Raw genomic sequence first — 20,924 nt, forward strand, 5'->3', positions numbered from 1 at the left:
TCTATTTTGAGGACACCTGAAAGCAGCCGTTGCAGAAAGACCTGCTAGAAGTATTACTCGGAGCGGCAGGGGTGGCTATAGCGTGAGACCAGAAAACAACAGCGGGCTGCCCTGGGAGTGGATGGCTTCCAAAAACCTGGAAGTGGTTCTTGCTGAAAAACTGACACAAAAGCAGCAACTGAGCTGTGGTTCCCCCATCACGTCTCCCGAGAGCATGGTCCTATTTCGGAAAGGTGTGATGGCCAGCAGGGCAAACGAATGGAGAAGCGATTGCTTGTGGGGGTCGCAGAGCTGAAATGGTCTCCTGCAAGGGCTTGGTCGGGACACCAGCCCAAATGATACGCACCACCCGAGATGGAGAATGCAGGGCAAGCTGCGGATGTTGAGGCATTCATTGCTGTATCTCTGTTGCCTTGCGTTCCTCAAGCCAAAGACTTCTTCCCACTGGGGGGAATTTTGTGTATTAATCGGACAATGGCACAGACCCGGCCGGCGGCCGAGCCACCTTCACTGGCAAAGCAGCGGAACATCGCTGCTGCTGCTTCGGCCCCACAGGCAGGCTCTGCATCGCCCACATGTGCCCAGGCCCCCCTTGACCCCCGCAGGGAACGCTTCACGGGGGGCCAGAGAGGGTCTTCCCCAGGACCCGCGCCTGCAGGGGCACGCGCTGCGCAGCCCACCCACCCGTCTGTCTCTCCCCTCAGGTCCAGGTGCCGCTGAGGGCAGGGGGCTTCCTCCAGGCGAGCGGCGGAGGAGTGCCGGAAGATGCGCGGGGCAGGGTCCCCCCCCTTCCCGGCCCGGGCTGGCCTCACACAACGGCACAGGAGCAGATGGGGCGCACCCGTGCCCGTGCCCAGCAGGGCCAGGCAAGGCCGGACCATCGCCAGGCTGGAAAAATCCAGCGGAAACGCTTCCCCAGGCATTTCTTCGGGTATCGGTTCCTGTCCATCCGGCTGTGCAGTCCCCCTGCCGTGGTGACTCCCCACCGTACTCCTCCTCACACAGAATATCCGACTTGGCTTTCATCCTGGCGTCAGTAAAATAACGCTTTGACCAACCCACAGAGAGCGCGGCGCTCGCACAGAGCTAAAGCTTGCGGCTGGGCTGGGCAGAGCCACTTTTATAAGATGGAACCACCGGGGGGAATGCCCAGCCGAGACGGGGGCGCCTGGCAGGCCTCTGAGGGGGCTAAGCCGTAACAGCGGCATCGGCGGCACTGGACTGAGGCGTGTTTTTAGCAAGAGTGGGCACATGCAGTCCCCCAGGCAGCACACGGGGCCCGCAGTGTCTGGACTGCCTTTAATGAGGGCTTCACACGGGGTCCAGGTGGCTCCGCAGGCTCGGGAGCAGCCGCATGTGCCGGGGTCTCCCCCTGCCCCCGCTCGGGTGGGGACAGCGACGGGAGGGCAGCCCAGCCTGCTGCCGAAATGGCGGACTCGGCTTCACCCTCGAACAGCTGCAGCAGGAGGCCCTGGACTCCCCGGAGCGACAGCGGCGGGGGGCCGGCTAAGCCTCTGCGTGCGGGGGAGGCAGTCGGTGCCCCACAGAGGGGCCTTCTGCACCGAGATCTGTGGGCACAAGCAGAGCCCGTCAGCAGGTGGCCTCCCTGCGGCTGGGCCCCAGGTCGCAGTGCCCCAGGCGAGCTGCTGGCAGGCCGCTTGCAGCCGGCCACACGGGGAGGGGGGGCGATGGAGTTGCCGCAGCTGCGGTGGGGGGGGTCCAACAGGCAAAGGCTCGCTGGGCATCACGCAGTGGAGTGGGGAGCCCGGGCTTCCCCCACCATGGATTTGGAAGAGGCAGCCCCCCCCCCTGCCCACCTGCCTTGCCTTGCCTTGCCTAGAACTCCCAGAGGCACTCGCTGGTCACCTCCTCGCCGTCGGCCACAAGGGGCCCCTCCCGGTCCCCGCGCAGGTAGTACCCATTGGGCGCCAGGATGGCCATCAGGTTGTTCCCTCGGATCTCCAGGCAGAAGTTCAGGGCCACCTTCCCCCACGCCTCGACGGTCCTCTCGGGAGTCAGAGACCAGAAGCTCTTGCCATGGCCTGTGAAGAGGACAGAGCAGCCCAGCCGCCTCTTGCCTGCGCCTGGCCGCTGGAAGGAGGCTGCCCAGACAAGACCAGCGAGCGGGGTGCAGGGGGTCCCATTCCAGCCACGCACTGTGCCCCTTCCTCCAGCACCAAGCCCGGTGGGGCTGCAACTCGGGGGGCACAGCCGGGGGGCCCGAGCATCCGTCGCTTCATGGGAATGAGGCTGCCACGGCTGCCAGCTGCCCAAGGCACAGGGTCAGTTGACGGAGGGTCTCCTGGAAGCTCCTCCAAGAGGGCTCCCAGCTTCCGAAAGAAATGTGAGCCAACACAGGAATGCGAATGGAGGGCAGGCCTCTGACCGTGCTCCCTTCCCTTCCCTTCCCTTCCCTGGCAGGAGCTGCAGCCGCCCCTCTGCCCACCTCTGCCCACCAGGCAGCCAAGTGAGCAGTCGCGTTTGCAGGGGTCACGGCGTTCCCCCATGCAAGATGCAGGCGTGACGGCCCCGGTGCGCTGGGGGGTCCTCTGCGGTGCTGGGGGGGGGTGGCATTCTGCCAGGAGCAGTCGCGGGCAGAGACGGGGGAGTGGGTGAGGGGTGCCGCCGGTCCTGCCGGCTTCCTGCCATCTCCCTCCTCGGGGCAGTGTGCCTGACCAGCCCGGCTGCTGGGGAGCATGGGCACTCCCGCCCGCCTGGGGGTCCCTGGGGGCAGCTGGCAGGTTGCTGTGTGAGTAGAGGGCTGGGCTGAGGGGACTCCTGCCCAGTCTGACCTGGCAGGGCTCCCGAGAGGTCCGCAGTGGGGCTGGGCGTCCTGGTGGACGTGCCGCTGCAGTGGGGGGGGGGGCAGGCGCAAATCGGGCCGCGGTCCTGGCAGAGCCCCTGGGCAGGGTGTTGGCAGGTTTCCCAGGCACTGAGGCTGCGCCCATCATTTTTGGAGCTGCATGTCAAGAGCAGAAGGAAGCCGAGCTGGATCCCTCCAAAGGTCTGTCTAGCCCTGCAGTCCGTCCGCAGCCGGGGCAACCTGTGCAAAACCCAGGGAGGACTCGCGCCCAGCGCCTCCGGCCCATGCTCCTCAGCAGCCCGTGTGCCCAGGCGAGCTGCTGTGGCACTCAGAGCACGGGGCTCCTGGCCGAGGAAGGCCTTCCCCAGGACTCGGCCCACCACTGGCGGCCTTCGGACGCCTTGTGGAAGCGACCGCGGCCACTGATCCCGGGGCTGTGTGGAGAAGCCCGTCCTTTGCTCCCTCCGGAATCTCCCGGCAATCCGCCCCATGGAATCCCCCCATGACTGTGGGGAGATGGGAGGGGGCAAACCTCTCCAGCCCACTCCAGGCCTGAGCTGACGGGGCGCACCATGTCCCAACCGCCCCGTCACTCCCCGTCGTTTCTCCGCCCAGGAACCTGAGGCCCGCAGGTTCATGCTCCCCCAGGCCAGCCCCCACCCAGCCCTCTCCCTGCTCTGCTCTGCCTGCAGGGAGACAAATGGCCACCTGCCCCGTCTGGCTTGCTCCCGCTGCAACAGGCTCGGAGCGCTGGATCAGGCCCTCGGCCGGAAAGCCTGGCAGTGTTGACCCGCACAGCTTGCGTTGACTGAAGCAGGCGGGGGCTCTGGGCTGGCCACCCACGCCTGGCCCATCGCCTCGCCCATGCCCCCCGCACGGAGCAGGTTCGCAGTGGGGCGATTCATCCGTCCCCACGGCACAGCGGGGGTTCAGGCTGCCGCTCTGAGCTGCCTCGCTCACGAGGAAGCTCCAGCCATCGCAGGGGGCCTCGCCACCCACGGGCTGCCGGCTGCCGTGAGCCCCAGCCCCAGCGGGCCTCAGGGTATCAGACCCTACCCCCGCGGGGAGCCTTGGCACCAGAGCACCCAGAAGAGGGGCCCGCAGGAGCAGCTGCAGCTCAGGCCCCCCAGCTGAGCCAGGCCACCCCCTTTTCGGCTGCCTCCGGCCCGGCTGGCATCCAAACCCCCTCCCACCCCCGGACAGGCAAGGCTCGCCGGGTGCCCCGTGGAGCAAGGCCACCAGGAGCCGTCCCCGGCCACCCAGCCCCTGCCTCGGAGGCGGCTCACTTCGGAAATGGTAGACGCCACGCTTGCAGGGCAGCAGCTCCACGCAGTCGGGCTCCAGGAGGTCACCGTGCAGGGCCTCCCGGCCCACGGGGCTCCCCACGTAGCCGTGCCGGCCCCGCAGCACCAGGAAGGGGCGGTTTGCCAGGCGCAGCTCGAGCTCCTCGCTGGGCCCTGCGAAGAAGCGTGGAGGTGTGCGAGGGGGGCAGGTGGGAGCAGAGACCCCACCCCAGGCTGCCCCTTCCGGCCCCGCGGTGGCCTCTGGCGGGCGATCGAGGGGGCCGAGGCGCGCCCCGCCTGCCGCAGAAACCCCGCAGCCTCCCGCCTTGCCTCTCGCAGCTCCCTTTGTGCCCCCAGCCAGAGGCCCCTTGGCAGGATGTGCATGTGAGACCGGGAAGGGGCAGCCGGGCGGCCCAGGGAGCCCCAGCCACATCCTCCGGGTGCTCTGTGGAGCGGGAGGGCCGAGTGGCCGGTGCAGCCGGGCCGGCCACCAAGGAGCAGGCTGGCCTCGCTGGGCAGTGGGGGAGGGGCTTCCCATGCCAGGGGAAGGGGGGGCCGGGGGCCAGGCGACGGCCTGCTTGCCCCCGTCATCGCAGGGAGTTGTCCTTCGCCTGCTCCTCTGGGGGCCTCCGGTGGCCATCCCAGCAGGGCCCGGCCTGAGCGGTTGCTGCTCGGCTTGCCCCAGGCAGTGCAGGCGTGGGAAGATCCGCTCCCCCGGGTCAGGGCTGAGAATGGGCCTTTCAGCTGGAGGGGGGAGACCCCAGAAGCAGGGCTGGAGCCATTCACCAATGCCGAGTGGGAGCTCAGGCATCAGACCCCCAGAGCTGGGCGCAGCCCATGGAGATGGAGGAGCGGATCGGGGAGCGGGCACTGCAGTCCCTCGAAACGTGGAAACGGAGCTGCATCGCCGCCCACGCGCCGTGCCTTCGCTCGTTCTCCGGGGCTCCGCAAGGGGCCTTCGCTCGTTCTCCGGGGCTCCGCAAGGGGCGAGCCGCCATCCGTCTCACCTGGGTGCGCCGCGCGGGCCGCCACCAGTCCCACTGGCAAGATGCCCACGAAGCGGCCATTGAGAGCTCTCAGGAAGATCTTCCCATAATGCCACAGGACGTGGAACTTGGTCTCCGGCTCTTCGCGGTAACCATTGGCCATCACGCTCTTGAATTGCCTCTAGGAAGTGGGGGGGGGACACTCTTGGGGGGCCGTCCACTGAAAGGGGGTCATCCAAAATCACTGTCCCATGGCAGAGACCACCCCCCCAGGGTGCACGCTTGCCTCCTGGATGCATGGGGCCGCCCTCCACGTGCCAGGGCCTCCCCACCCCGGGTGGGGGGCTTGGCACCCAAGCCCCTCAGAGGCCACTTCCAGCTCACCTGAGCCAGGTATTTGTGCCGAACATCTTTCAGCTGCACCGTTTTGGTATCTGCGTCAGCTTCAAAGAGGAACGTGGACATCGGGGTGATCTTTTTGGAGCCGGCATACACTTCAGCGTCTGCGAGAGGAGAAGAGAGAAAAGTTGAGGAAGTGCAAGAGAGCCTGGCGGACCCCGAGAAAGAGTGTCCCAAAACATGAACCACATAAACGGGTGGGTTTGTTCATTGTAATGTCGATGTCACCAGAATTGCAGAACGAAACAAAACACGGTGCTGCATTGGAACTGAGCCTCTGGGCAAATCTGGATGCAGACACACCTTGCAAAGGCATTTCCCAAACAGTTACAGGTGCCTCCGCCAAGGCCCTTGAATGCTCTCTGCAATCACAAAACAGCACCCATAAAGAGAGCGTAACTTTTTCTTTTAGTCAACACACTCCTTATGGACTAACTCAAGGCATTTATTAATGAAGAGAAGGCAAAACTTGTCCGTGGCAAAAGATCTTCCTTCGGCTGCTAACCCAGCAGGTCTTTGTGCCCTGTATCGGTCTGGGTTCCAAAAGCTTGGGTCTGCAGGGGCGATGAATACTCTGGGGAAACGAGGGCAGATTCAGAATGAAATAAAGCCAACACGGTTTGCAGTTCCTTGTCCCCCCACCTTCCCCGCTATGGCCTGAAACAGGTCACAAGAACCGGTATTTTGAAAGTGAAACATTAACCGTGCTGCCCTAGGCGCAGTGTCTGGGTTCACACAACGCCGCAGGCGACCTTTGCTTGCTTGTTGTGCCAGCCAAGCGGAGTGGTGGTGGTGATGGACCGCGGTCATGTTGCAGCGGTCTGCTCGGGGCTCAGTCGCTTGGGGCACTGCCTGAGCCAGACAGGACAAGCCAACCTGGCATGGGCTGAACCGCCGGGCAGAGGAGCTGTTGGCAAGAGGGGCCCTGCCAGAAGGCATGGCTGCCCGTGGCTCCCGCCTGGAGCATCCGTCAGAGGTGCAGTGCCATTCTGGAGTCACGGCTTTCGAGCCGGCCGAGCACTGCCACCAGAGCGGCCTGCGTGTCTCACTTCGGGGTGCAAGCAGCAGATCCATTGCTGGCTGCACAATCCAACTCAAAGGGTGCTTCCCAGCAGCTCCTGTTCAGCCAGCACCTGACTTTTTGCGCCTGGAACCCATTATTCCAGGTCCTGCGCTCTGGGATGATTGAGAAACTCCACATTACCTTTCCTGCCCTTTGGCACGCAGACCGCGTTGCCCCATGGATCTTTCCATCTGCAGGAGAGGCATTGCTTACATAAATGTGGGTGTCTGAGAACCTCGTAGAAACACAGAATTGTAGAGTTGGAAGGAGCCAAGACGGCTGCCGGGTTCATCTTGCTCTGTGCAGGACTCCCAGGTAAGCCACCTCAGGGGGTTGCCGAGCTGCATCTCGAGTGCCTCCAGCGTGGGAGAGCCCCCCCCACCTTCCCAGGTCATGGCTTCCGTTGCCATGCAGCTCCAAGAGTCAGGAAATTTGCCCCAATATCTGGCCAAGAGTCCTATGGAGCAGGAAAGGCCTGACATTCAAGCTGATTCCAGACAGAAAGAGCAACTCGAGGTCGCATCGGAAAGGCGTGTTGGCTGCTGGAGAGCACCAAAAGTTTCTGCAAGGAAATCAATCTGTGTTGTAGGAATTGCAGCAATGCCATTACCCGCGTGGGCCTTGAGGCGCTCTGGACGGTTCCAGAGGGGATGGGTGTGCTCCGCGCTTGGGCAGCACTCTGAGAGCCCGATGTTGGCAGAATAGAAGTGTCTCTTTGCTGCCTTCGCTGCCACGGAATAGGCTCAGTAATGAGCACTAACCCATGTTCAGTCAGATTCATCCCAGGTTTTCCTCCACCTGGACTCTAGCCATCTACCCACTCGCTTCGCTGCTGGCAATTCAGTCGCATACCAAGGGGCGGAGTGGGTTCTGCACAGACAGCATTTAGGGGTGATCATGTATACTGTGAAGAGGAACTAAAGAGCTTCTTGATGCAGGCAAAAGAGGAAAGCGCAAAAGTTGGTTTGAAACTCAACATTAAGAAAACTAAGATCATGGCATCCGGTCCTCTCACTTCCTGGCAAATAGATGGGGAAGAAATGGAGGTAGTGACAGATTTCATTTTCCTGGGCTCTAAGATCACTGCAGATGGGGACTGCAGCCAAGAAATTAAAAGACGCTTGCTCCTGGGGAGGAAAGCCATGGCAAAGCTAGACAGCATACTAAAAAGCAGAGACATCACCCTGCCAACGAAAGTGTGTATAGTCAAGGCGATGGTTCTCCCAGTTGCAATGTATGGCTGTGAGAGTTGGACCATAAGGAAGGCTGAGCGCTGAAGAATTGAGGCCTTTGAATTGTGGTGCTGGAGGAGACTCCTGCGAGTCCCTTGGACTGCAAGGCGATCAAACTGGTCAGTCCTAGAAGAGATCAACCCTGCCTGCTCTTTAGCAGGCCAGATACTGAAGGTGAAACTCAAATATTTTGGCCACCTAATGAGAAGGAAGGACTCCCTGGAGAAAAGTCTCATGCTGGGAACAATTGACAGCAAAAGAAGGGGACGACAGAGAATGAGGTGGCTGGATGGAGTCACTGAAGCAGTTGGGGTGAGCTTGAGTGGATTCCGGGGGATGGTGGAGGACAGGAAGGCCTAGAGGAATGTTGTCCATGGGGTCAGGATGGGTCGGACACAACTTCGCAACTAACAACAACAACATGTATACTGGAATCCTGTGTCTAGTTCTGGGCACCAAGATTTAAGAAAGATGCAGAAAAATTAGAAAAGTCCAGAGGAGGGCAACAAAGTGATCCAGCTTTGGAAACACTGCCCTGCGAGGAGAGACTGAGAGAACTGGGCATGTTCAGCCTTGGGAAGAGAAGGCTGAGGGGGACAAGATATCCCTCTAGAAGGACCTCAAAGGCTGTCACCAAGAGGAAGGTCAAGATCTCTTCTTGCTGCTGCCAGAGTGCAGGATCCATTCAAGCTGCAACAGTCCAGGTTCAGGCTAGAAATCAGGAGCAGCTTTCTCACAGTCAGAGCAATGTGACAGTGGAAGCAGCTGCCTGGAGAGGTGCTGGGCTGTCCCACATTGGAGACATCAGAAAGAAACTGGGCAGCCCCGAGTGGGGTGGTGTGAACTGGTGTCCTGCAACAGCAGGGGGTGGACTCGATGGCCTCCCTGTCCCCTTCCCACTCTGCTAGTCTATGATTTTATGTCAACCGCCCGGGCCACTCCACAAAGTGACCATATTGCACACACTGACCTGGGCTTTGACAGGAGTGTCTATCATATCAGCTGGGAATCCCTCAGGGCCTGCTGGAAGCCAACTGATCCACGGCACTCCAGGGCCAGACCAATCCAATGGGTCCCCTGCCCTGGGGGGTGGGGGTGTTAGGTTTTAAGGGTTAAGTGTGAGAGGACTGAGGAGAGATCCCGCCCCTCCTTGATTCCTGACAATGGAGCCATCCTATGATCCATCTTTGTCACCTGATGCATGGCCCGCTTTGGTGGCTTGGGGCACCTTCCACCGGTGTCAGATGGTGGCTCTGCTGCACCCTCACCTAGACAGAGGTAGCCTGCCTTCAATTCTCTATGCTCTTGTGAGCCCTACATTGTGGGACTGCCCTTGAAGATGCTTCTGCAGTGCAGTCGGTGCCAAATGCGGCAGGCAGGTGACTAACCGGGACCCCGAGTCCCAACACGTACGACTGCTCCTGGCCCCCCTGCACTAGCTGCCTGCCTGCTCCTGGTCCCAGTTCAAGGAGTGGCTTTTAACCCATAAGCCCTGGCGTGGTTTGGGGTGACACCACCTGTTGGAGTGCCCCTCTGAGCCGCCATCCACTTCGACAGTGTGCCCCACCTCTGGGGCCTTTCTCCCAGGGAGGCTCGGAGGGTGGCACTGTGGGGAGAGTTTCTCTGCGGCAGCTCTTCCGCAGCGCAGCCTGCCTGGTGCCTGAGCTGTTTCTGGGGCCAGGGTTAGGCTTAGGGGCAGTGCAGAAACGAAGGCGACAAGGTAAGCCACCACCAGTTACTCAGAAGAGGAAAAAGCTGGGCTAGAATGGAATGCAATCGTTTTCCTCAGCAGCAAAGTGACACGACCGAGGCTGTCCTACTTCAGGCACCTCAGGAGAATGCAAGACTCACCGGAGAAGGTGACAATGCTAGGAAAGCTGGAGGCAGAAGAGGAGGAAAACCAGCCGTGAGCTGCACCCATTCCATGAGGGAAGCCACAGCCTTGAGCTTAGAAGAGCTGAGCAGGGCTGTGCAGGACATGACACGACACGACACAGGCAAAGGCTTCCCTTCAGAGGGCTGCCATAAGTCAGAGAGGGCTCCATGGCACATTACGGTCGTTTGCTTATGTAAATATTTCGCAGGCAGTTTAAAATGAATTCTGTTGTAATGGTTGTGTTTATTGTGCCAGGAAATGCTGTGAAATGTGAGGCACTCTGCTGGATCAGACCAAAGGAACACCTTGCCCAGGTGCCTCTCAGGAGTTCGTGCTTCAGGTGCTTCTCCATACCTGAAGGCTAAAGTCGGGACTGCACAGACCACCGCACAGATCAGCACGGAAGGCCCGGCAAACATTTCCCTCCTTCCCACTTCCTCTCCTTAAAAGAGGGACGGGGCAGGTGACACGCACAGCCCTCGACACTCCACGGCGCACCCGCATCCCGAGGGTGCCCCGGTTCCCTCAGCATGGCGGGGTTCCAGACAAGAGCCTGCCCTGTCCACTTGAGAGAAGCTGCATCCAGCTCACGGCCCGCCAGCATCTCTGGGCCAGGCATGGGGTCTACTTGCCGCAAAGGACGCTCATGTATCTCTTTGCCCAGGTTTTCAGGCTGACCCACTGCGGACACCTCTTGATGACGAACCACTCCTCGTTGTCCTCGGGGCTCTCGCCAAGGCACAGGAGCCTGCGGCTGCCCCGGGGGTACAAGACGCGCCCGTCCCGGTCCGTGAGGCACACCAAGCAGCCGGGCCTGAGGTTCAGGTGGAAGGCCGTCTCCGCGGAGGCCTTCTTGGCCAGTTTCTCTAATCTAGAGACGAACTTGTGGTTGGAGGTCTCCAAGTGGCAGACCCCGTTCCTGAACCTCAGGATGAAGCCGCACTCCTCAGGGTAAGCCACAGGGGTGTCCACCCAGACCCGGTTCAGCTCCGGATCTGTCCGAGCGTAGAGCTGGCTGCTCGGGTTGAACAGGACCACGTGGACGTGCATGGCCAGTTGGGGCATCCACATGTGATGGGAAGTCAGGTTGTGCGTGACACAGAAGACGTCCTCTCCATCCGACTCCAAATACCTCTTGTTCTCCAGCTGCTGGAGGGTCCATGCCCCGCTTGGATGCACCTCCAGCAGAAACTGGCTCTGCTTGTTTGACACTGGCTGCCCACACCGAACGGTGCCATCGATATCCACCAGAAGGTGCCGTCCTTGGTGCCCAACCAGCGCCACCACCATCTGCTTCCCGTGCTTCGTGGCGACCTTCAGCTCCCAGGTCTGCAAGGATCAAGAGAGGGAGTCACGGAAGGACCCTCTGGAGGCTGCAGAGTCTCATGCACGGAGATGGCTGCAGGCGGGCCGTGATGCCTCCCCATCCCCTCACCCCCTTTGCTCAGTGCCCTCGGGGCTATGCGCCAAGGGAGAAGCAGGGGCCTCTCCCGCCAAGCACACTCACTCCGATGTGCCTCAACCCCCAGCAGACGGTGGCAGGGGAGCCCGGGCAAAGCCTGCAAAGGGGAGGGCCGGCTGGTGCAATGAGGCCACAGCCTCCCCCCAGTGGACCAGAGAGCACCGGGACAGGCAGCCGGCGATGCAATCTATGGCGGCGTCGCAGCAGGGTTGGCAGATGCCCACCGGGCAAAGGCAGCTTGTGAGCCGGAAGGCCCAGGCGGGCTCCTCATCCCCACTTATTTGGAGTGACTTTCATCCTCATCTAAAAAGTCTAAACCATCAACAGGAAGGGCCTGGGCAGCACCCAGCTTGGCTGCGGGGGGGGGGGGGGGGGGTTAAAAGCACAGGCAAGGCCATGCTGAGGGACGGGCACGTCCCCGGAAGGGAGACCTTGCTCAGGCCACTCAGAGGACCCGGAGGGCTCCCAGCACGTGCTACCTTTCCTGAAGCAGCTGTGACCACAAACTTCTGCTGGCTTCATGAGGAGACACCCCCAGAATGGAGCCGGCAACCTGCGGCCCTCCAGCTGTTTTGGACAACGGTGCCCAAAGTCCCTGATCATGGGCTGTTGGCTGGAGTGAGAGGTGCAAAACTGCTTGCCACCCCCCGCCCCCCCCCCGAGCCTGGCAGTTTGCTGGTGTCTCCAGATGCCCAGAAGCTGGGAATGCAGGTTGCCTCTGGGCCCGTGCAGAGGACAGGCCCAGGAAAAAGGTAGCAGGTGCTGCTCCGCTTGCCCGTTGGCTGGCTTCTCTTTCAACCGGTTGGGTGTGAGAGGAGAAGTGAGATGAAGTAAGACGGATCCCTGCCCCCCCCCCCCCCACCACGGGGAAACCTGCACCTCACGCATCCCACAGTGGGAAGGGGCTCCCCGCCCAGGCAGCTGCTTCAACCTCCCTTACCTGCTTCTTCCCCAACGAGTTCCCCAAGACACTGACGCCATCACCGTAGCATTCACCGGTCAGGTACCCCCCCGTCCAGTTGACCAGCCCGATCTGCATTGCTGCCAGGCCCCGGGGCGGCAGCTGGCAGGGTTGAAGGCAGCCGGGCACCTCCCGTGGGCACCCCCCTGCCCAGCATCTGGCTGGCGAGGTCACAGCAGCCCTCCTGATGGCGCCAGGGATGCGGCCAGGCAGGCTGGCCCTGGTCCTGGCCCTGCAGCGGGCGTGTGCCCGGGATTCCAAGAGGGGCCAGGCTGCAGCCGGCTGGCCTTTGTGAATCATCTGCAGTCTTATGACATCAGCAGACGGAGCGGGCGGCCAAGGTGCTCGTCTCGTCGGTCTGCAAGCAGAGCCCTCGCCTTGGCCACTCCAGCTGCAGAACGCCTGGAGATTGGCACCCGTTCCTGTCCTTTGTGCCACAGGCGAGACCCTTCCCCAAAGCTGACCTCTGGGCCCGCTTGGCTCCTCAGGCCTCCCGCTCGAGGGTCACAGATGTGTGGCCACCATCAAGGGGGAGGGCAACCAAAGTGAGCCCCGCTTTCAGAAGGCTCCTCCCCAAGCGGTGGAGCCCAGGCATGCTCATAGGGAGGCGGATGCTACAAGAGGTTCAACAAACTGCTCTGTGCATTCCGGGTGTTTTGTACTCTTTGGGCAGTAAAGAACATTTTGCAAGGAGAAGGTCTGCAGCTTTTGCACGTGTGAAGGAGGAGCCCAGTTCATGATGGAGCACAGAAGAGGCGTACCGCGTGGCCCTCCCCTGCCCAGCCACTCTGGGGAGGCTTCCCAGAGTTAGGAGTGCCTTGTTGCCCTGGGAAGGCCTTAGAGCCCCTTGGCCTTTCCAAAAATGGGAAGCAGGCCAACGAAGGGCGATCCATCCCCACATGGGTCGAGCAGGTGCTCGCAAGCATGGTGTGAGTGCCGGCGCAAAGTTCATGGCGGGGACATAAGCAAAGGGCCTGTGATACTGGAAAGCAACCACAGGACAGTGGGAGTCCTGCCCCCCAGGGACTTTAAAGTCTGCTCCTCCTTTAAAGCCCTCGAAGCTAATGCTCATTCCTCCATCGAAAGCCCAAGTCCGCCTCTGCGGGGGGCAGGGCGCAGGGCCATCAGGTCCAGCCCCCAGCTGTATGGACCCTCCGAGCTGAAGCACCCGACAGGTGGCGTCCGGGCTGAGTTGCCACTCTGCGGGGAAGCCCACTGCTCCTTTGGTGACTTGCTCCATCGTGGAAATGCTCTAGCAGTTGTGCCGTTTTTCCTAATGTTCAGCCAGAATCCGGCTTAATGTAACTTGAGCCTGTTATTCCATGTCCTGCAGTCTGGGATGACCGAGAAGAGATCCTGATATATTTAGGATATAAATAAATATTTATTTATACATTCATATGCTGTGCCCATAGCCAGAAAGGCTCTCTGGGTGGCTTACAATAAATAAAAAAACAATAATACACCAATTAAATAAAAATCAATTAAAACAATGCGAGTAAAACAACAGAAGAAAAAACTATCAGTTAAACGAGCAACAAAATTTTAAAGAATAGAAAAAATAATTTTACTGGTTTCGGCACCAGGTAAAGACCTTTTTATTTAAACATCATTTGAATTGTTAAAACATATGATCTGGCCAGGGCAACTTCTTCTTCCTTCTCTTTCTCCTCCTATATTTTTATTTACTTAAGTTATACTGATAATTTTAATCTTATATTTGTAAATCAATGTATTTTTTGTATTTTGTATTTAATGGTAATTTATTATGTGCTATTGTATTTCATTGTATTTTATCGTGTTGTAAGCCGCCCCGAGGTTTCGGCAAGGGGCGGCATAGAAATATAATAATAATAATAATAATAATAATAATAATAATAATAATAATAATTTGCAGTCAAAAACTCTCCAGAAAGCAATCGCAAGATCCATAGACTACGCTAAACCAAATTAATCGCCAAAGCAGCTACGGAACAGAAAATGTCTCGGCTGGCGGCGAAAGGCCAGCCGCCCCTTCCGAGGTGGGGCAGCCCGGGGCCTCGCCCCGCGGGCGGGCTCCTTCTGCCCAGCGTCGGCCCGGGAGCAGCGGCGCCTCCCCGGTCTCCGCCGGCCTCCCTCCCGCAGCCGCCCAGCGCCCCGCGGGAGCCACGCCGGCACGAACCCCGACGGAAGCCTGCGCGCGCAGCGCCCCCGCCCAGGGCTCGCGCCCGCCCCCGACCACGCCCCCGCGCCTCGTGCGCGCGCCGGCCCCTCCCCTGCTCGGCTGCCTGGCGCGCGCGCAGACCGGCGGACCAACGCCACGCCTTGTGCGCAGGCGTCGTCCGGGCCGCGGGGGTAACACGGAAGGGGCGCCGGGGCGGGCCGGGCCGAGCCAAGCGGGGCCTCCGCGGCCGGCGAAGGAGTGCGGCCGGGACCCGCGCGGCACGGACCCGGGAGGGGGCGCGCCCGCCGCGAGGGCGGCCAGGGCCGGCTGCGGGTCCTGCGCGCGGGTCGGGGGCCGCTTCCGGGGCCGCGCTGGGAGACGTGGCCCGCCTCGCCTCGCCTGCCCGGCTTCCCTTGCGCGGGGCACGTCAGCCAGCTCGGCGCCGCGGCTCTTCCCGTTCGGGCCTTCCGCGCGGCCCCCGGAGCCATGGACAAGCTGGGCGTGAGCTTCGGCGGCGGCGGCGGCGGCGGCCCGAGCAGGAAGGAGCTCTTGGAGACCGTGGAGCTGCAGCGGGCGCAGCTGCTGCGCTACCAGACGCGCCTGAAGGACCTCGTCCGCGCGTACCGGAGCGTCCTGAAGGAGAAGGAGGCCCTGGAGGCCAGCCTGCAGGTCCTGTCCGCCTCGCCCGAGCCGGGCGCCGGCCTGGGCGGCGGGGCCACGCTTGTCCTGGGCGCGGCCGGTGCCGGCGCGGGGCCCGGCGAGGACGGGGGCGACGCGCCCAGTGAGGACGGCGCGGGCACGGCAGCCGGCTCGGCCGGCGTCAGGGGCGACCCGGGCGGCGCGGAGGAGGAGGAGGAGGAGGAGGAAGAGGAGAGCGCCACCGCCATCGCGGCCGCCGCTTCGCCGTCCAGGTCGGAGGAGACGAGCGGCTCCGAGAGCGGCGTCAGCTGCAGCAGCGGCGACCTGCCTGCCGCCGCCGCCGCCGCCGGGCCCGGCGAGGCCGACAAGCGGCTGCTGCAGCTGAAGACGCAGCTGGCCACGCTGACCGGCGCCTTGGCCACCGTCGCGCAGGAGAAGTCCCGCATGGAGGCCTCCTACCAGGCGGACAAGAGGAAGATGAAGCAGGAGATGGAGGAGGCCGGCCGGCGGGCCGCGGCCGAGGCGGGCGTCCTGGGGGCCGCGCTGGCCGAGGCGCAGCAGCAGCTGGCGGAGACGCGCGCCCGCCTGGCGGCCCAGCAGCGCGATCGGGCGCAGGAGCAGAGCGACCACGCCGTGATGCTGCACGAGCTGCAGCGGCTGCTGCAGAGCGAGCGCAGCCTGCGGCAGGAGGCCGAGTGGAGCCTGGAGGAGGCGCGCGAGGCGCTGGGCGCGGGCGCGGGCGCGGCCGAGCGCGCGGAGGACTCGGAGCGCCGCGCCGGGCAGCTGAGCCGGGAGCTGGAGGCGCTGAGCGGCGAGCTGCGGGCCCTGCGCGAGCGGAGCGGGCAGCCCAGCCCGCAGCTGCGGGAGCTGCAGGCCGAGATGGCCGCCCTGCGGAGCCACGTGCAGGCGCAGCTGCTGCAGGAGGTGCGCAAGGTGAGCGGGCCGGCGGGGCCTCGGCGGGCGGCAAGGCAAGGCGCCGCCCTGGCGCCCGGGGCTGTCGCGGAGAGGAGCGTGGCGGGGGGGGGGCAGTGGCAGCCCACCGTGGCTTAAAGCTGCTGCTGCCGGGAGTGAGACCCTCGCCGGTGTTCCAGTATCGGTTGGGCTTGGCCTCCACCCTGGGACCTCCATTTCTGCTTCAGAGGCTTGTGTAGTTGGGCCTTTATCATCCAGAAAGAAAGCCGCCTGGGGAAAACGGCGTTTTCTTGGTGCCCGTGGCAGGAAAAAGATCCGAGTCCTTGCAAATAATGGAGAGGGTGAATTGCTCCATCTCTCTCTCAGCCATCAGCAACTGGTGTTTTCTTCTGGTTAATCATTCTGGAACCAGAGTTCTGTTCATTTCTTGGGCATCTCCCAAGTCATTCCTTGGCCACACAGTGGTTGATTAAAAGGCAGTCTGATGCAAGTTAGCTACGTTTTGAGCTCTCTTCTGATGCCCCTTGGTCTTTTTACAGCAACAACAGGCTGGCTCTGCTTGGGCCACCCCAGCTCTGGATCCCTTTCCTGGATGCTTTTGGCCAGTGCAGTCCTTGTCAGTGCTGTTTGCCTCGTGTGCATTATTTTTCACTTAATGAACTGCATTTTCCACTTTCATTTAGTTTGGAAGGACCCTTTGAGAAGCCCTGATAGTCCACTTTGATTGTTATCTTCTTGGCTGTCATCTCAGATAATTCGAGAGCCTCAAGAGATTGGGCCAGGTGCTTGGGTGCAGAGGGAATCTCATAGGCAAGATGTTCGGCTCGGTAGCAAGGGTGGCCCATGTCCCTCATCCAGCCAGGCTTTTGACTTTCCATGGGTCTTACCATATGTAGCTCCCTCCCTGCCCCAGTGCACCGAGGTTAATTTACTAGCAGGAGTGGAGCAGCAGCCTGGTTGAGGGTCACTAATGGGATGCCCACGTGGGAGCTTACGTGGGCGAAGGCAGCTGGAAAGGGAAGTCCTCAGAGTCTCTGGCAGAGCGTCTGGCCAAAGGCTCCCTGTACGGGGAGGCGGGGGGGGGGTTCTCCCACTTTGTAAGGACAGCAGACTTACTCCCTTTTTGTCTTTTGCTGTCAGACTGCACAAGCGGAGGAGCGGGTCCAAATGGAAGAGCAGCGTGTTGCCAGCCTGGAGGCCCAGATTTCAGAAATGTCCGAGCTTCTGGGCACCTACGAAAAATCGAAACAGAAGGACCAGATGGCCATTCAGAAGCTGAAGGAGCGCATCGTCCAGCTAGACCTCGAGAATAAGACACTGGCCATTGCTGCCGCTGGCCGATCTCCCATGGACGCAGCCATCGAGGAGAACAGCCTGGATATCACCCTGCTGAAAGATAAGATGGAGGTGCTGAGGCGACTGCTGCAAGCCGCGGCCAAGGACAGTCCCTCCGCTCGGGACACGGAAGCCTTCTGCCAGATGGAGGCCGGAGACGGCGAGAAGGCCACTGCTGCCTACTACCAGCAAGAGCTCAAGCAGCTGAAGGAGGAGTTCGAGCGGTACAAGCTGAGGGCTCAGGTCGTCCTCAAAAGCAAGTCCGCCAAGGACGGGAACCTGGCCAAAGAGCTGGAGGATGCGCAGGAACAGCTGGCAGAGCTGCGGGAGAAGTATGTCTCGCTTCGGCTCTCCTGTGAGGAGGTTGCCAGGCAGCACCAGGACGCGATGGAGGCCAAGAGGCAGGAGGTCACCCGCCTCCAGCAGCTCCACAGGCAGGAGATGGAGAGAGCCCAGGCTGACTACAGGGAGAAAGTGCTCCAGCTTGAGGGAGAGATGCACAGGCAGCGGGACCGTGTGCTGGCCATCCTGGCAGAGAAGGACCAAGAGCTGGAGCAGCTGAGGGCTGTGCCCTGTGGGCCGAGAGGACCCCTGCCAGGCCCTGGGCCAGGACCTCAGGCAGGCTGCGGTGGGGGACAGGACTTGGCAGGCGCCGACTCGCTGGAGAGCCTTCCACAGGCGCTGGCCCTTGCTGCGCCAAGTGAGCCTGCTTTCCTCTTGTATACGGAGCAGCTGGCTCGGAAGGGGGTGGAGGTCCTGGCTCTGAAGAAGCAGAGGCGCAAACTGGAGACGGAGGTCCATCGGCTGCAGGAGAGGCTGCTGGAGGAGGAGGAGAGGCACAAGGAGGAGGTGTCGGCACTCCAGGACCACATCCAGAAGAACTTCAGGGACCAGTGCAGGGAGGGGGCCAACCTGGAGTACCTCAAGAACATTTTCTACAGGTTCCTCACCTTGACGGACTTGCTGGGTCGACAGCAGACACTCACTGCCATCTTGACCATTTTGCATTTTAGCCCCGAGGAGAAGCAGGCTGTCCTGAGCCACTCGGGTAGCAGCAGCTGGTGGCATTCCGCGAAGAGGTGAGGCCCTGCTTTCCATGGGCAGCCGGGTGTTGAGAGGGGCCGCCTGCTTCCCAGCTCTCAGGAACGGTTTCTGCTCCCAGGGTGGGAGGCCCTGCGGACCAAGTGCCGACTGGTGCCTGCAAGAGATCCAGTCCCTGGGTTCATCAGCTTGCTCTGAGAAGCACCTCTGCAGGGGGTGGGCTGCAGGGGAGGGTTGGTCTGTGCCTAGGATCAGGCTCAATGCGAGGTGTCCAAGTTTTCCAATGGCATTTCAGTTTGGGAGACTGCTTCTTACTTTATCAAGTATTTTTATGTTGCCAAAAATGGAAAGAGAAATTGTTGAGCTGCAGTTGCCATTTTTCTTGGTCTGAAGCTGCAGGCGCAGTTTTTCTAACCCTGCGGATGTAGGAGGAGATGTGGCTGTGGAGCCCAGTCCGGTCCCTGTCAGGTTGTGTAATATGGAGGGGCCTCAGCAGGGCTGTGTGGGGGCTGTTTGCTGACGGGCCACCTGTGGGTCTCCTGGGCCAGAGCTGACCCACTGCTTCCTCAACAGTCGTGCCTCCCCCTTGCCGTCAGCCTTCCTGGCTGCCCTGGCCCTTTGTGCCCTGTGGCCACCCAGCTCTTCTGCCTGTCTCGTTTGTCCGGTTCTGCGCACAGCAGGTGGACAAGGCTGTGTGCATGTTCCCAAACTCACTCTTGCACCCGAGGAGTGGAGAATGGCCGTCGTAGCACCCATTTTCCTGGGAAGAGTGCCTGGAGGGCAGGCCGGTTAGCGTAACACTTGTCCTGAATAAGCTGCTTGAAAGCACAATTGAAGATCGAATCTGTATACCCGGAGAGGGGCAAGCCCTGCTGGAAAATGATCAGCATGGCTTCTGCAAGGGGAAGCCTTGTCTTGCTGCCCTGTTGGAGCTCTTTGAGAGTGTTACTAAGCATGCAGATGGGGCCGTCCAGGAGACCTTTGCTGCCAGAATGCTCCCGCTGCAGCGGCTCACTTTCTGTGCACACCTGTACGTCCATCCTCCCCCAGTCGCAGCTCCCACCCCCAGCCCTGGTGACTGTTTGTGGCCAAGGCCACTGCCAGGACCAGAACTGGCCCAAACCCTCTTGCTCCTGCAGGTAAAGGACAAGATGCCCCCCGCCCCCTGCATCTCTGCCATTCCCCACAGAGAAGTGAACCGGGTAGCTTGCTCTCATGTCAAACTGTCATACCACAGGGGGCAGCCAGCTGTGCTGGGTATATTACCCCCCCCCCCAGCTTTGTCCTCCAGCATCTGCCCATCATTCCATGCCGCCTCCTGTCTAATGGCAGAATTGCCCCTGCCCAGAGCCAAGCCCCCTCCCCCTTCTGCAGGGCACAGGATGCACCCCTGCCCTTGCCAGCCCTTCTGTTCCCAGCCATTTCATTCTGCATGGTGGTTGTCTGTGCCTACGAAGTGACTCCAGCTGCTGGAGGCTGGAGAGTGCCCCCGTTCCTGGCCCTGCGGGTAGGAGAGGAGCTGCTGCATTCTGGCCTGATCTCTTCTGCTGGAAGAGGAACCATCCCACAAGGTAAGGCTCATGCAGCCCCCTTTTCTCCCGCTGTGCCTCACGCAAAGGCCGATTCCCTGGGCAGGTCATTCCCTCTGGTCCCAAGCCTAACCAGCAGGGGCTGAGGGAGCTGGCCACTGCGCATGCCTCATGGCTTCCCATGTCTCAAGCCCCCACCATGGCCGCATCCTCCTGACTGCAAACCGTCTGGGATTTTGGGCACCGCAACAGGCCTCTAGAGCCATATTCCCCAACGCAGGAGCTCAGCTATGGATCGTGCCACGAGCCCTTCAAGCCAGTGTCCTGGTTCCACATGGGCCAGCCAGGAGCTTCTTGGGTGCCCAGGCAGTCGGTTCTGGCCACAGAAGGTCCACCTAAGCGGCTATGGCAGAGCAGTGCCGCTCCCGCCGTTGCGCCGCCTCATCTTGCCAGCCATGAGCCAAAAAGGTCAGTGACTGCGGCCCAGCCAGGGCCCCAAGGCAGCCTCCTTCGGCCCAGCATCCGTCCACCTGCCTTCACGCAGCCCCGCAGCATTTTTTCCACAGATGTACTTGCCACCAACCTCCTGCTTCTGAGCCAACAGCCTCGGCCACAACGGGATAACGCAGGACGAGTCCCCTCCGCTGGCGGGCAGCCAGTAAAAGCCAGGCGGACCAAAGGGGAAGACTTGGCAGCTTGGCCCAGCCTGCCCCTTCAGGCCACCTTCCCTGTGCATCCAGGCCGTCACAGAGCGAGGCGTGGGGGGGGGGGGGGCGCCGAGCATGCGTTCAGGGCAGAACAACACAGCTGCGGAGCATTACCACCAGTGGGGGCCGTGGTGAGGTAGAAGAAGGGCATGCTAGAAGCATGGCTGCAACTGGCCAAGCCCCTCTGCCGCAGCCAAGGAAGGCTGCCGCAAGGTGGCTGGGATGCAGGACACAGAATAATCAAGTCAAGTTGCAACACAACCCAGATTCAGGCTGGGCATTGGGAAAAGCTTCCTCACTGTCAGAGCAGTATGACAGTGGGACCAGCTGCCCGGAGAGGCGGTGGGCTCTCCCACACTGGGGACACTCAAAAAGAAACGGCAGCCATCTGAGTGGGGTGGTGCAAACGTGTCCTGCAATAGCGGGGGGGGGGGGGGGACCCGAGGGCCTTCATGGCCCCTTCCAACTCAGTACTATCGGATGATTCTAGCAGCCCTGCTGGCTGCCCCAGACACTTGGCGGTGGGCAGCTATGGCTGAAACGTGGCTCCAAG

The 20,924-nt window shown here is 61.4% G+C and overlaps 2 protein-coding genes across 2 annotated transcripts; one reads left to right on the forward strand and one right to left on the reverse strand.

The window, feature by feature from the left end:
• Positions 1-1,836: 1,836 nt before the first annotated feature.
• On the reverse strand, positions 1,837-12,143 carry FSCN3 (fascin actin-bundling protein 3). The gene is made up of 6 exons (XM_044449484.1): positions 12,045-12,143; positions 10,275-10,971; positions 5,457-5,575; positions 5,094-5,253; positions 4,090-4,260; positions 1,837-2,042 (listed from the first exon to the last, which is right to left on the reverse strand). The coding sequence occupies exons 1-6, from the start codon at positions 12,141-12,143 to the stop codon at positions 1,837-1,839; spliced, it is 1,452 nt and encodes a 483-aa protein (XP_044305419.1).
• Positions 12,144-14,658: 2,515 nt separating this feature from the next.
• On the forward strand, positions 14,659-18,504 carry GCC1 (GRIP and coiled-coil domain containing 1). The gene is made up of 2 exons (XM_044429691.1): positions 14,659-15,780; positions 16,900-18,504. Exons 1-2 carry the CDS (start codon positions 14,695-14,697, stop codon positions 18,175-18,177), a joined length of 2,364 nt encoding a protein of 787 aa, XP_044285626.1. The 5' UTR covers positions 14,659-14,694; the 3' UTR covers positions 18,178-18,504.
• Positions 18,505-20,924: the final 2,420 nt, after the last annotated feature.

Source organism: Varanus komodoensis, unplaced genomic scaffold (genome assembly GCF_004798865.1).
Source record: "Varanus komodoensis strain SLA01 unplaced genomic scaffold, ASM479886v1 scaffold1, whole genome shotgun sequence".
In the NCBI taxonomy this organism is placed as follows: Eukaryota; Metazoa; Chordata; class Lepidosauria; order Squamata; family Varanidae; genus Varanus; species Varanus komodoensis.

What these genes read in the sequence shown, in the direction of transcription:
- FSCN3 (XM_044449484.1), bottom strand. Translation starts at nt 12,143, where the DNA reads ATGCAGATCGGGCTGGTCAACTGGACGGGGGGGTACCTGACCGGTGAA. An exon ending in ACTCGTTGGGGAAGAAGCAG is followed by an intron (nt 10,972 to 12,044) that starts GTAAGGGAGGTT and finishes TGATCCTTGCAG; the next exon opens with ACCTGGGAGCTGAAGGTCGC. An exon ending in TGGCGTCTACCATTTCCGAA is followed by an intron (nt 2,043 to 4,089) that starts GTGAGCCGCCTC and finishes TCCTCTTCACAG; the next exon opens with GCCATGGCAAGAGCTTCTGG.
- GCC1 (XM_044429691.1), top strand. Translation starts at nt 14,695, where the DNA reads ATGGACAAGCTGGGCGTGAGCTTCGGCGGCGGCGGCGGCGGCGGCCCG. An exon ending in TGCTGCAGGAGGTGCGCAAG is followed by an intron (nt 15,781 to 16,899) that starts GTGAGCGGGCCG and finishes TTTTGCTGTCAG; the next exon opens with ACTGCACAAGCGGAGGAGCG.